We start from the raw sequence: 14,139 nt of genomic DNA on the forward strand, positions 1-14,139 counted from the left end.
AAATACACTAAAGCTTGGTTCCCACTAGGACGCAACGCAAGGACGTCAAAGCAACGCAAGCATGTTGACCAATGAAAAGTGACAGTTCGAAAAATCCATCGCTTGTGATTGGTCAACTCACTTGTGTTGCGTGTACGTCCTTGAGTTGCATCCTAGTGGGAACCAAGCTTAATAATAATAGACACCATGTAAATTAGGTTACAGTATATGTGGTCCACTATGAGAGAGAGTATTGAAGACCAATTTACACAGACGAGCGGTAACGGCAAGTAGAAAACCGTGTGCTTGGCCCACGTAGAATCTGTATTTATCCTGAGCAGGTTTCCACTCAACCTCCCCGTCCCTTCCACGTTTTGTATAAATGATCATAAGAATAACAATATATATTATGTTTCTGTTTTCCGCTTACCGTTAATGCTCGTATGTTTAAATTGGCCTTTAAAGGAGCACGTTTTATAACCGCACATACTGTGTGTTCAACCCATAACAGGCACTTGTGGCGCTCCATACAATATCGCGTCCAAACTGTGTTGTTTGTTGACACGATACCACCGCTGCGCCGTTCGCTACATATCACCACCGACAAGCCGCTTTTTATTTCACAAAAATGTAAGCCTGGGGTAGAATTTGCATCATTATAATCTAGTAGTAGGCTACGCGAGGTAGTTTGACCACTATTAGGCCTATTTTTATTATTAGGTAGGGCCTAGGCATACCATGAGTCTCTTTACTAGGCAAGACCAGATCGAAGTTGAGCTAGGCCTAGGCAAAACTGGATTCGCTAAACCATATCGGTGGTCAAGCGTCAACTCCACACTCTAGTCAACTCGTCCCAAAAAATATGGAATGCTATAAGTGCAAATAAAAAATCGATAAAGTATAGGACATCTACTACAAGCCATTCTATCTAGACAATTTTTCCCAATCAATGTTAGTAGTAGGCCAAATGCAATAACAATTGATAGCATAGCCTTGAAATACAATTAATTGGACATTAATTAATGAGAAAATGTTAATGATTAATTGTGAAATATTAAATTTTACTAGGCCTAATATTAGTAAAAGAATACTTTTTGCCGCTGGTTTTGGGTAAGACTGTAAGATTCAATTGGAAGACTTTTTTATGCCAGATGTTCATAACAAGTCAATGAACTGTCCCCTTTATGGAAATGTTAAGAAGTTAATATATAAACACTTACTGGAAAGTATTTGAAAGATGAGAGAACCGCTCTATTGACACAAGTTGCTATAAAATAAAAAATATCATCAAGCAAAATTACAATTTTACTAAAGAAAAGAAAAACATATTTTGAAAATTGTGTAGCTCATAATTTGTTTTTTTTTACATTAATAGATGAACTCCATATGGGATCGCTCAACAACAAACAATGGTATACCATATTTCATAAAGTAAGTACAAAGGGTACAAAAAAGGATCAAATAACTGAAATGCTACAGTGGCTCATTTAGTTCACGGCAATATCACTTTTGCTATTATCAGTACAAGAAATATATTTTGAAATTGCATTTTACAGATTTTGTTCTACCAAGTATTCAGTTTTTTATTTCATTGTATACAATACACAGTCCAGCATTTACAATTGATATTTTTTTTATTGATTGAGTGTGGATTACCAAATTCAATTTGATTTTCAGTCACTCTACTGAGCAAACTCAATGGGATCATCCAGATTTAGTGAAAGCCATGGATCATTTGGGTAAGTGATTTTTTTTCTCTCTATGTTTTTAAAATCTTTAGTAAAAGTACAGTTTATTGTTTGGTGTGTTATTATTGTTATTATGTTTTGTTCATGTTTAGAGGAACTTGGTGGAATTCGATTTGCTGCTTACCGTACTGCGATGAAGCTACGAATGCTACAAAAAGAATTGTGTTGTAAGTAACTTACTACTACTGTTAAAATGTTAACAGCAGATACATCAGCATTTAATCATTTAAGACCATCAATATCATCTCTAAAACAATATCATCATTTCCATGGTATTCACAATTATCATTTTTATATCAACTTTTCCACATTTTTTACTCAAAATACTGAAAACTAATGTGATGGCATGTATTTGCATTTTAGTTAATACATTTTACTAATTAATACTGTATACAAATAATGAATATTTATGAGTGCGATGGTACAAATAATTTCATGAGGTAGAAGTTGGAATTTAATATTGCACCGAATGAAATTATTTGTTTTATAACACACCTACCTATTAATTTATGTTAACAACTGAAACATATTCATAGGAAAAATATATTTTGGTGTGTTATAATATGCCATAATTACCATACCATAGTTTTATTATTTATTTCATATAATATTTGTAGGGAAATATGTGGAAATGCATTATATTTATTATAGCATGTCATACCATACCATAGTTTTATTATTTATTTCATATAATAATTGTAGTGCATTATGTGGAAATGCATTATATTTATTATAGTATGTCATACCATACCATACCATAGTTTTATTTTTTATTTCATATATAATAATTATAGTGCATTATGTGGAAATGCGTTTTATTCGCATTGCCTTTGATCAGTATGGCTTTCGGCAACTTAATAACACTGTGATGGACGTAGTACAGCTTTACAATATTATCTATGATATTTTCACAATGTGTCGTGACCGAGGACACCCAGATGTAAGAGTTGACCATTGCACTGATCTTCTACTTAACTGGATTCTAAACCTTTATGACAGGTATTCTACAAAATATTATGGATATTGATGTGTATTTAAACCAGGTATTTTATATATGATATAGAGTGGTACCAACAGGGTATCTGAGCATATACTTCGGTCAATGAAATTTTGTTGGTAAATGTTTGTAAATATGCTCATTGGATCTGTAATATAGTAACTCTATGAATTAACCTCATAAATGGTGCCATCCTTTTAAATTTAGAATTAGAATTACTGGAGTAGCTTGCTGTCTAAAATTCTACCATTTTATAGTGTCACATGCTGTTTTGGCCTGATGGCAAAATCAAGGCTTTTGTAGAATGCACACCAAATCCAGATAATTTGCCCATACACACAGCTTCACTCATCCATCCATATTGATATGCAAATTCTTTACCTGCTCTTGAGGTGTATTACATTTCACTTTCATCATGATTTATTATTTTTCTATTATTATTATTATTATCTCCATATACAGTACATATAAAAATATAAAAAGTTTGCAAAACATTCAAACTTATATATATAAAAATCGTAAAAAATAATGGGCAGTACAAAAAAACAAACTGAAAACAACTAGGTGCTCAAATGCTCAAGTACTTCATCCATGTGGCATAAACTTTTGATCCAATCATACTGGATTGTACAACAACCTTTACGAGAGAACTGTTACTATTTGTAACTCTATTCATAAATCCATAACAGTTTTTTCTATAATATTCATAGAAAGATGGAACATTACTTCTTACAAACATCTGACTAGCACTACAGTGTCTAGGAAGACCCATTATGAAATCAATTTCACATTTTCATGTATAGCTGTTTTTAAGGTCTACACTTTAGTCAGTAAAAACATTCATTGATCCACATTAGGTCTAGGACTGGATGTCTTCGAGTGATCTCTGTAAAAATTGGAATTGTCTGTTTGTGTGCTGCACGTATTACTGAAAAGTATAAATGTAAGTACTATAAATCAACTACAACCCATAAAATCTTTTTCCATTTAAAATCTGTTTGGAGATCATGTGAATTAATTTTTAGATAATGGCGCATAAGTTATTTCTCTGTTGCATGTTGGTACAGATAAGACCTGATAGTGTTGCACCATAGAGTTCTGCGGTGGTGACGTCACAACGGTAGGTGGCGCTGCATGGTTGCTAGCCAATCAAGAAATGTGTTCAAACTCTATACCTTGAGAGTGTTAAAATATTGCTATCCAGTCAAACTTGATCATACATGAAAGCCCCTGCTACAGTATCTAATAGTGGGATGTTTTTGTATATCTTTTTTTCAATCTTGCAGATTTCCTTCACTTTAATTTTTTTTTTAGTATTTTGCTTGGCAGGTTAGAATTTTATCTTTTCATTTTATATTATTTAACACTTGTAATGATTTGGTTCCAAAATATTTAGATTTCTTTGAGCAGATCAGTGACAAGACAGGATATGTTACCCGTAAATCATTGAATATACTTTTACACGACATGATGGAGGTAAATTTTCATTTGATTTAAATGATCATTTTAAATTTAAAATATACACATTGTTATAATTATATAAATTTAAAGGTATATAGGAATTATAAACCACACAGTGATGTACTGGACATTATTTTGATGAGGAAATTGATGAGAATGTGCTGCATCAATTGAGATTCAAATCTGAAATCTTCAGCTTGATATTGAGATGTCTGTCAAAACAAATCTCTACTGTAGTTAAGCCTTTTCTGGTATTTGTGCTTTAAAGTCTGTTTTCACAAAAGTAGTTTCTACTACATATTGCAATAATACAATATTAAAGACCCATTCCCTACGTTTTTAGAACTAGGCCTATAGCTCGCGTACAATGTTCGTACGTTACGATGTTCACCAGCTAGGCCTACAAAACTAAGCCTAGCTAGGCTAGGCCTAAAGATGGCCAACGAGAGGACATTCACCGCGAGCTACTTAGGTAGTGCATTGTTTCTCTTTTTTTATCATAATAATTTACCATAAAACATACATTTAAGACAAGGAATGACCTGGTTTAGTTTTTACAAAACGTCACAAATTGTAGGGAATGGGTCTTTAAGATTTTGTAACACATTATTTTCATTATTTTGTTTACTATTTGTGTTGATCAGATTACTAATGTAATTGTTGAAAGTGAAGCTTTTGGCAAAAACATCTTGGCTGCAGTGGAGAATTGCTTTTCAAATGTAAGTATGTATGTAAGTATGTTTAAGTATGTACAGGTTCTGTTGTCCACCTTAAAATGTAAGGATGACTCTTAAGCTCTGTCTACATTATCAAACTTGTTTGACAAAAAAAGTGTGATGTGCCCAAAAATGGTAGTGATGCTCAAATATGGTAGTGATATGACATCATCATGTCCATATATGGGCACATCACATTTTTTTGTCACATAAAGTTTGACTTGTAGCTTTAAACAGCACGTTTTCAGTAATTCTATAAATTACAAAAAGTAGTGTATGGTCAATTGTGGGCAGATTCTAATTGCACCCAACCAGTCATCTTGCCAGTTTCGTAAACTCACTACAGTAACTCTTTGTGTAGAACTTTGGAAATACAGTTGATTCGCAGCACTTTATGTCTTGGATGTTGGCAGAACCACAGACCATCGTATGGCTTCCTACATTGCATCGCCTTTCTGCATCTGAAACAAGTAGGTTGTTAGGAATATATACCCTGTATATTTAAGTTATAATTTCATCTAAAACATTCTGAAAAGAGGTAAAAATAAATATTTTAATGCATCCTTTCCAACAGAAAAATCTTCTATTATTCTTCAAAATTGAGCAGAAATAACAATATGTGGGGCATCATGGGATATCCCAAGTAGTAAAGTCAGAAACAAACTTAATTTGAAAACATTGTGATATGATTGTTATTATTATTATTATTATTTCTGTTCTCCAAATTTCTATTTTTCTTTATTTCAGTTAAGCACCAATCAAAATGTTGCATCTGCAAGGCTTACCCAATTGTTGGCCTGCGTTATAAATGCCTCAAATGTATGAACTTTGACCTTTGTCAAGAATGTTTTTTTACTGGAAGAACTAGCGGTAAACATAAGTATACTCATCCAACACAAGAGTATTGTTTGGGGGTCAGTTTTCTAATTGATTTCTATAGTTTTTAGACTAAATTACAAATTTATCTGCAAGTTGTGTGTGTGTGTATATGTTTAGATTACGTATATTGGTTTTTATTATCATACATAAAAGAATCACAATTTTAATTAATAAATAATAATATACATTTGATACATTCTCCAGTAGTTAATTGTTTCTCTGTAATTTGTTTTTGTTGTTCAGAGTTCATCTAAGGATGATGCCCGAGCCTTTGGAAAGATTATCCGTAACAAACTGAGCAAAAAACGAGGGAATAATATAAAACAGAAATATTTGTCAATAAATGGTGCAACAGAAGCAGATATTGGATTTGCAGACACTGAACTCAGACCAGATATAGGAACTCACTCAAACATGAATAAACTTACCCAAAGGTACAAACACTAAACAAAGTATACTTACAGTAATTTTTCAGTGTACAATGTCTTAATATTGTAGAATGTATGTAGAAGTGGTGGAAATTTGGATTAAATGCAGACTTTGTTGATGTAGACAATCTTGTGTATGTTTGTCATTGACTAATTGTATCGAACTTACCATATTTTAATTAATAATTTTATGATATTACTCTTTACAATGAATATTTATAATATTATTCTTAGGTTAGCTGAAGTAGAAACATTTACACCACCTCTTGCTAAATCAAAGAAGACCTCACCATACAAACTGACCAATGAAGATGAAAATATACTTGAAAAGGAAAGGCTGCAAAAAGCTATTAACATATTAGAAAGAGAAAATGAGTAAGTTGAAGGTAAATCCACTGTCATGTCGACAGTGCTGACGGGAGCTGTGGCTGAGTATAAAGTCCCAATACCTCTTCACACAGCACATTTATCCATATCAAATCATATAAGCTAAGAAAGTCTGAGTGGAGCTCCCTTTTAATTAATACTGTATACAGTACTGTACTGCTTTAATGTTTGCGTTTATAGGGAACAGATTGAGGATCGACATTTTATTGGATCCATTGGAAGTGAGGGTTCATCTGAGTATGACTGGCTTCAGTTACAGCGTGAAGAGATGCTTGCACGACAAAAGGTCCTTGAGGAACGGAACAAACAGTTGGAATTACAGTTAAGACGTTTGCGTCTAATAACAAAAGTATGTACATCTGTGATCCATTGGTCATACTTTAAGTGAAACCTTTCCCTTATTTTCCACTAAAAGGATTTCCATGATATACAAATAGGTTAAGTGATTTCTAACAGAAGTTGGAAAGGTGAACATGACCACTGGTCTTCAGTTACATTATTAAACAAATTATATGTACTATATGTGTACTTATGCACAGTATAATATAACTTATAATTGATGACTAAATAAATGTGAATGAATAAATGACATATAAAACATCATTTAGTAAGGCATTTAGATTATATTTTTTCTAGATACAACCAATGTCACTTCCTCCACAACACCTTGAGAGATCGTCTTTACCATCAGCACAACAATTGCATAGCAGAGTAGCTCCTCCTAGTTTGTCATCATTTCAGCACACTGACCAAGCATCGCCAGGGATTGATATGATTGACAGTGATAAGACACCATTACAATATACACACAGTCATGTACCCAGTCCTCAAGATCAACCTCCAAATATTGCCAATTCACTACAACTACAACCAAATAGGCGTCGCCCGTTTCATGTACCTAGTCCTCAAGATCAACCTCCACACCTTGACAATTCACTACAACCAATTAGGCGTCGCCCGTTTCATGTACCTAGTCCTCACGATCAACCTCCAAATCTTGACAATTCACTACAACCAAATAGGTTTCGCCCGTTTCATCTTTCTGACCAATCAGAATTGGTTTTTCCCTCTGCTAGTGCTACCAGATTTTATCCATCAGAGGAAGCACAACTTCAGGATTTGGTTCAAAAGTTAGAGGATGTTTTTCCATTAAACGTCAATCATGGTAAGAGATACTTATCAAATGTGTTTCGTTTTGAATTTTCACTCGATAGGATGGGAATTCACAAAATGGCGCATATGTCGCATGACCTTAAATGCAAGTCTGTATTCCTTTTCCATGTTACGAGAATACGGCTTTTACCATTTTAGAAATGAAATCCTGATCACAAATGAATGAAACAATAGCAATGAGTGATAAGCAATATGTTACCTATCACCAATATTTCCAAACCTTATCAAAGTTATTTTAATAGCCTATTGATTTAGACACAAAACTTCAGTGTATGTGAAATCAATTTGATGCATGTTGCACCTTTCGTTTCATAGTGAAACTATTCATGGATATTTTAAAAAGAAATGATTGGGTAGTGACTTATATCACATTTGAAGCATTTTTTGCCTCAAATTTTACTCAGCATGCAGCCCATTCAAAGTATATTATCTCCACAGAACTGAAAACATTCTATCATGACTTTTTCTGCACTACAACTTTTCTTCTCAGAATATTCCCAGCATGCTCCTTTAGATTTGACCTCTGACATGGCTGCTGAATATCATCAAGATGTACTAGGTTTGTATTTTATTTCATTCACATTAACCACCTGCTTCTGACAGTCAATTTCACTCTTCTCTAGTTTCTCAAGTTGCTAATGGTCTCGCTCAATTCTTGCATATAATGATTATTTTTAATTTATTATAAGCCTGAATTATTCAAATGTTATACAAATATAATTAAACACAACAAATTATATTAGAGAAAAAAGATTATATCGATTGTACAATTTTTTTTATTATATACTTTTAGGTTCTCGTAGTGACTTGAATAAAATGTTATCTGCTGCCACCCGTGTTGGAAATGCTATGTCTTCATTGGTGTCAAAGGTCACTGAATGAGTGAGTAAACATTTGTTAACACAACATCTGAGAATAAATCTTTCAGAAACTATTCTCGCATAATGCTTCTATAAATTATTACGGTGCTGACATCACAATACCACATGACATACCTTGTTAATCGGCAACAGCCCAAGCGTTCAATGACTTTTGACATTTATATATGTAATATTGACCTTATTTTATTTTATGGTTTCATATAGGCCTACAGTAGAACATTCGCCTTTAAGCTCAGTTCCCACTAGCGACACAACATAATGCAACCTACACAACGTAAGAAAATGCCCTTCCAATAATTTTGTTTTCCCCTGCCTGCGAGAAATCAAACCTGCAATGTTTACAGCACTGTTGTGTCGTTGGTTTCCACTTGTGATTATAAAATACAGCCCTTTTTGTCGATACGTTGTTGCGTTGCTTGCTAGTGGAAATCACACGTTATAATTTACTGTATTGCAGTCTTGCCTTATTACATTTGTTAATTTACAAATAATGGTGTATTAGATCTTAGTAAATGTATTATTACAGCAAAACAAACTATAATAGATTCTTTTTACAGATGTAAAGGGGCAGCTTAATACAATTTGTTGATCTTTGATTCTTGACACAAGTTTTAAAGCAAATAAAGGAAGAAAGAATTCAGAATGTTCAAGCATAGTTGTGTTTGAATTTGAATGGCTATCCCGTCTTAGGCTTAATTAATTGCTTTAAGATAAATGTATTAAATTTTAGTTTTTATATTTAATTTTCCAATTTTACCGATATATGTTTTGAAACAATTGCATATGTCATGATGGCAGCTGCTTCATTGTGAAAATCTTTTGAAGGTAGATGAAGTTGAAAATAGAGTCTTATAAAAAGTTAAATGATTCAAAGATGCTTGACAGATGAAATAGGATTAAAGATTTATTATTATTATAATCAGTTTATAACGTTGTTGAATAGACCATTTAATTTCACATTAAAATAGTCTGTTTTAAATCAAAATGATGGTGTGAGCATCATTTTCTGTAAAATAATTATATTGGATGACCAATGGGATGATACCAATATTTAATACAGTACCCATAAAGAAAGCAACCACCTTGATTTTGTCTTTTGTGGGGACACCCCACTTTTATTAAAATGTAAATAAAATATGTATAAAATATACAGTATTAAAAGTTTCTACAGTATAACTTATATATATATATAGTTACATAAATGTTCTTTCACATTATCCCATTTCTTGGGGCCTTATTTAAGGCCCCAAGCATATTGATTTTCTATTAAATTTGAAAGTTCAAGACCACTGGCGATTTTATTTTTGTATATTTTTCTTGTGATTTGATAAACATTAATTCATACAATCTTAATTAATTAATCATAATTAATTGAAATTTTCACTTGTTCTTCTTTTTCACTAGCCATTTGCTATTTGAAAGCTGTTTCATAACATTAAAAAACCATAGAGTTGAATTTGTTCCATGTGCTTAAATTACAAAAAAAAAAGTTTTCCCTAATTTATATTCAATAATTCTACATAGGAAAATACTGTATTGTAGTACATCTTGTGATGCGCTTAACCAGCTGTCAACTCAACTAAGATTTTAGTACAAACAAAATCATAATTATACAAATAGAAAAATACAAAGAAAAAATGGAAACATTTGTTGGAGACTGGATTTTGTTAGTTTGAGTAAGAATTTCCCGGTCAAGGATGTTATTGATGGTTTCATGGGGAAACTACAAAAAGAAGATTAAATTCAAAGTTAGAGCTAATAACCATTATTCTTCACCAATTACAATCGCTTAGTGATAGTAGTAGTATCATTTCTAATCATTTTCAATATCTAAATTATTAATCTTAGCATAAAACTCAGTCCTTGTAAAGTTTTTGCCAGATAATACAAATTCTTTTAGCGCTTTCGCTTTTGGTATTGACGTTTCATACATCCGTAACCACATATTTGGCAGTACTGATATATCAGAATATAGTTGTGGTTTTGGGCAGTTCAGATGTTCTGGGCTAGCAACATGCTTTCTATATCGTTTTCGGCTTAAAGCCTCCCTATCATCATGTAGGGCATTACAGACCATACATTCAAATCCATCAATGAAATTCATTCGGTTGTAGTCGTCAACACCCCATTCCCTTTTCTGCATCGTCTCAATCAACATGGAGTTGGTAATTTTCCCAGTTTGTTTTAGTTCTAAATATTTATTATACTCATCATCATTATTATCAAGATAGGTAAGATATTTGGCAAGTTCCTTAGGGCTTTTAAAATCATCAATTAAAATTGCACTTCTCTCTGTGGGGAACCAGTCTTTGATCGTGCTTGAACCTTTGTATATTGGTACTGAACCTAACATTAATGGACGCCAAAATTTCTCAGTAATGTAATCATCGCATAAAGCATTTTCAAGAGCTAAAGTGAATTTGTATTTAGCTAAAATGTGTTTAAAACCATCTTTATCCATAGTTAATGGATCTTGAAATTCTACTGGAAGATCTTTATTATGTAGACATCTACCAAAAGAATCTACTTGAATGTATTGCATAAGTTCTTTAACATAAGAATCACGATCTGATGGTGGGTTGCAGTCTGAGTGCACAAACACCACAGGAGCATTTCTGCTTTTTGCTTGTGTTGATGCCAAGAATTTCTTAGTTGTTAGATCATCTAACGATGCCAGATATTGGGTTGTTACTGGATAATCAGATTTGCGTTTAAATGTAGAAGTAAAATTGAAGAGTTGTAAGCATTCTGGCTGGGTAAGAATATAATTATTTTTGGGTGATTCTTCATGTAACAATGCCCATTGGTGATGGGCTTTTCTTGGCAGCGGTAAATCCTTGATTTTAAAATCTGTTCCATAAAACATAAACACTTTCATCCATGGATGGTTTTTCAAACGGCGGTCAACAGTAAAATAACACTTGTTTGCACCACATTTCTTGACTTTACCTTGTTCCCCAGTGAATCCTGTCCACCATAGTATGATGGGATACTTTATATTGCTCACTACCCATTGAAAGTTATTACCTTTAACAAAAAATGTATAATATATCAATGTAATGGAAGCTAAAACTGTTTGCTTAAATATTTCATCTTGGTTACGTACTGTATTTGTACTAGGTAGTGCTGTTCCACCATCATTGAGGATAAAATGAGTTGAAACAGCTCCACAGTTCATACCATGAAATTAGTTTAATTTTTATAAATTGTATGTTTTTCTTGTTCAATAAATGAGTTTACCTTCAGGATATAATTTGCCACCATAATCTATGTTCCTGTCCATCCAAACCGCACCATCTTCCATGAAAAACATTTCCTCATCATAATCCCAAACAAACTATAAAAAGACACTAAATAATGATTCAGGTACAAACAATTAGTGGCGCCAGGATGAATGGGCTGAAGTCCCTCGACATTCAAGGGGAAGCAAGCATCGAAGGGGAAGGGAAGTCACTAGAAACTCTGAAATATTTTAGACATTTATTAAGGTAGTTTTAAATTAATCACTTGAAACACACCCCGGCCCACGACAGGAATAAATGACACAAAATGTTAAAACGCTATGTTTGTTTGGAAAAAACATCCCATAACTACTTCTTAATTTAATATCAACAATTATATCTTATTTTTAATTCATCATAATACTATATATCCATATGCTTTCTTTGATGACTAAATAAAATATTAGGGTTAGGCCTAGCTAATTAATAAATAAGTGTTACTTATAGATATATTAATTTACTGAAAAGGTATAAATAACTAATAATCAATAATAAAGGCAAACATTAGCCTAGCCAAGGATTTTAGAATAGTCTAGCCTAATAAGTAAGCATACGGACGTCCTAGGCCTAGCCTACCTATACTTATGTCCACACCCTACACCCTCACCAGCACTTTCCGCACTGTTGTTCTACCTAGGCCTACTCTGAACTCCAATAAAATAAAGCTTAGGCCTACCTTTAAAAGTAACAATAGTAAAAAACAAACAAAAGTTCCGCAAATTATGTAACGTTTTCTTGAAATTCGCATACTACTCTTTTAAAGGTAATTGTTGGTTGCAAATAACATAACCAGAAATATTTATAATCATTTATTGTAGGCGGAACTGTTTTTTAGTAGGGTGGTGTTTGTTGTGTTGAGGAGGAATGAATGGGAAAGTCCCAATAGGTATGGCAGGCCAGTGGGGCCTATTTGATTAGACGAAGCAAAGCTGTCAATATCATATTCCTTGAAATGACGTAGACCTATTCAGTCAGAAGCGCATCCCAATCCAAAATAATGTGACTTTTTTTAAACCGATTCAGGCAACAGTGACTGCCTTCACTAACACTCTTTTCGAAGTAACACCACTAAATGCATTTGTTGGAAGAATTTAATTATACAGACGTATTTAAGACTATAATTGTTTTATAACACTTCGGGCTTAAATTACTTGCTTTAAAGAAGATAATTGAAGAGCGCACTTTTTAATTGTTCTCGTGTCAGACCACCATCAAAGACACACTCTATGCGATTGGGTCAAATTTGACCCAAATTGGTTAAAAATTGACTCCAATTAAGTTTCAAACGGACCCCCGCTTGAGTCAGATTGACCCAAAATGTTGGGTCAAAGTATTCTGGGTCAATACATAGGGTTATGGTGACCCAAAAAGTGCATGTAGACCGGGTTTAATTTGCCACCAAATTGAGAATAACCCCACATTTTTCATCAGTGTTAAAAAATGATATTGTCATCTGAAATTGGCGCCGCCACACGGTTCCGTCCTCGGAACTGCTTTCTGTTTTTGCTCATCGATGACCTCTACCAAATGTTATATTGCATCATACACGATGTGATCACTTCGTGTTTGAATTCATCAACTCGATTATGTGATTGATTGATAGGAAATGTTTCACTGAAACTTAATTATGGTAATATAATCGTCTGGATTTGGGTTATGAATATTTTTGATTGGAGGTGGAAGAACAAAGTGAGCGGGCGGACAAGGTTACAACGCAGTTGACTTGTATCGTTACCGTTCAACACTTATTCCAAAACATACATAACATTGATATAGATTGATTGATAGATTATGAGTATCACTGACACACAAGTAAGTCAAACAATTCCTTTGACTTACTGTATTGCTACTTTCAATACATACATGATTCACTTCCATGTAATTTATTCACTCATGGCTCGTTGTTGTCCACTCTTCTAGAAATGTATGACTATTACAAAAAAAGACATTTGACGTTTCTCTTGATGATGAAAACACAATGTGACTGTTGATTAATTATGATGCAAAATATTTCAATAAGTAGGCCTAGGTCGAACAATTGATAACAATAAAGTTGATAAGTTCTACTTATTTTATCCATGGTCGAACAATTATAGAATCAAAGCGTTAAATTAATGACGATATCATAATTGTACTGAAATAAAAATATATTTGTTCGAAATGGTTCCATCTACTATTTTGATATCACTACATGTTTTTATTTAGAAAT

At 33.0% G+C, this 14,139-nt stretch overlaps 2 protein-coding genes across 5 annotated transcripts; one reads left to right on the forward strand and one right to left on the reverse strand.

The window, feature by feature from the left end:
• The first annotated feature begins 533 nt into the window (after positions 1-533).
• Positions 534-9,938, forward strand: LOC144845021 (dystrophin-like). Of its 4 annotated transcripts, XR_013612488.1 has the most exons (18): positions 534-609; positions 1,355-1,410; positions 1,657-1,718; positions 1,820-1,894; positions 2,522-2,726; positions 3,582-3,667; positions 4,121-4,200; positions 4,830-4,904; positions 5,263-5,371; positions 5,649-5,815; positions 6,024-6,214; positions 6,443-6,583; positions 6,776-6,944; positions 7,232-7,760; positions 8,259-8,327; positions 8,562-8,650; positions 8,854-8,923; positions 9,207-9,938. XR_013612488.1 is itself a non-coding variant. In XM_078702137.1 (17 exons), exons 2-16 carry the CDS (start codon positions 1,355-1,357, stop codon positions 8,648-8,650), a joined length of 2,103 nt encoding a protein of 700 aa, XP_078558263.1. In that variant the 5' UTR covers positions 534-609; the 3' UTR covers positions 9,194-9,938. The 4 variants fall into 4 exon arrangements, 3 of the variants coding, with proteins under 3 accessions (XP_078558263.1, XP_078558261.1, XP_078558262.1); XM_078702137.1 differs by lacking the exon at positions 8,854-8,923 and having other exon boundaries at positions 9,194-9,938; XM_078702135.1 differs by lacking the exon at positions 8,854-8,923.
• LOC144845025 (GDP-fucose protein O-fucosyltransferase 3-like) lies at positions 9,806-12,775 on the reverse strand. Its single transcript, XM_078702144.1, has 3 exons — positions 12,607-12,775; positions 11,890-11,986; positions 9,806-11,676 (listed from the first exon to the last, which is right to left on the reverse strand). The coding sequence occupies exons 1-3, from the start codon at positions 12,676-12,678 to the stop codon at positions 10,463-10,465; spliced, it is 1,383 nt and encodes a 460-aa protein (XP_078558270.1). The 5' UTR covers positions 12,679-12,775; the 3' UTR covers positions 9,806-10,462.
• Between the last annotated feature and the right edge of the window lie 1,364 nt (positions 12,776-14,139).

Source organism: Antedon bifida, chromosome 6 (assembly GCF_963402885.1).
Source record: "Antedon bifida chromosome 6, ecAntBifi1.1, whole genome shotgun sequence".
NCBI lineage: Eukaryota > Metazoa > Echinodermata > Crinoidea > Comatulida > Antedonidae > Antedon > Antedon bifida.

What these genes read in the sequence shown, in the direction of transcription:
- LOC144845021 (XM_078702137.1), top strand. Translation starts at nt 1,355, where the DNA reads ATGAACTCCATATGGGATCGCTCAACAACAAACAATGGTATACCATAT. An exon ending in GGTATACCATATTTCATAAA is followed by an intron (nt 1,411 to 1,656) that starts GTAAGTACAAAG and finishes TTTGATTTTCAG; the next exon opens with TCACTCTACTGAGCAAACTC. An exon ending in TGGAGAATTGCTTTTCAAAT is followed by an intron (nt 4,905 to 5,262) that starts GTAAGTATGTAT and finishes CTCTTTGTGTAG; the next exon opens with AACTTTGGAAATACAGTTGA.
- LOC144845025 (XM_078702144.1), bottom strand. Translation starts at nt 12,678, where the DNA reads ATGCGAATTTCAAGAAAACGTTACATAATTTGCGGAACTTTTGTTTGT. An exon ending in TACTATTGTTACTTTTAAAG is followed by an intron (nt 11,987 to 12,606) that starts GTAGGCCTAAGC and finishes GTCTTTTTATAG; the next exon opens with TTTGTTTGGGATTATGATGA. An exon ending in TGGCAAATTATATCCTGAAG is followed by an intron (nt 11,677 to 11,889) that starts GTAAACTCATTT and finishes TTTTTGTTAAAG; the next exon opens with GTAATAACTTTCAATGGGTA.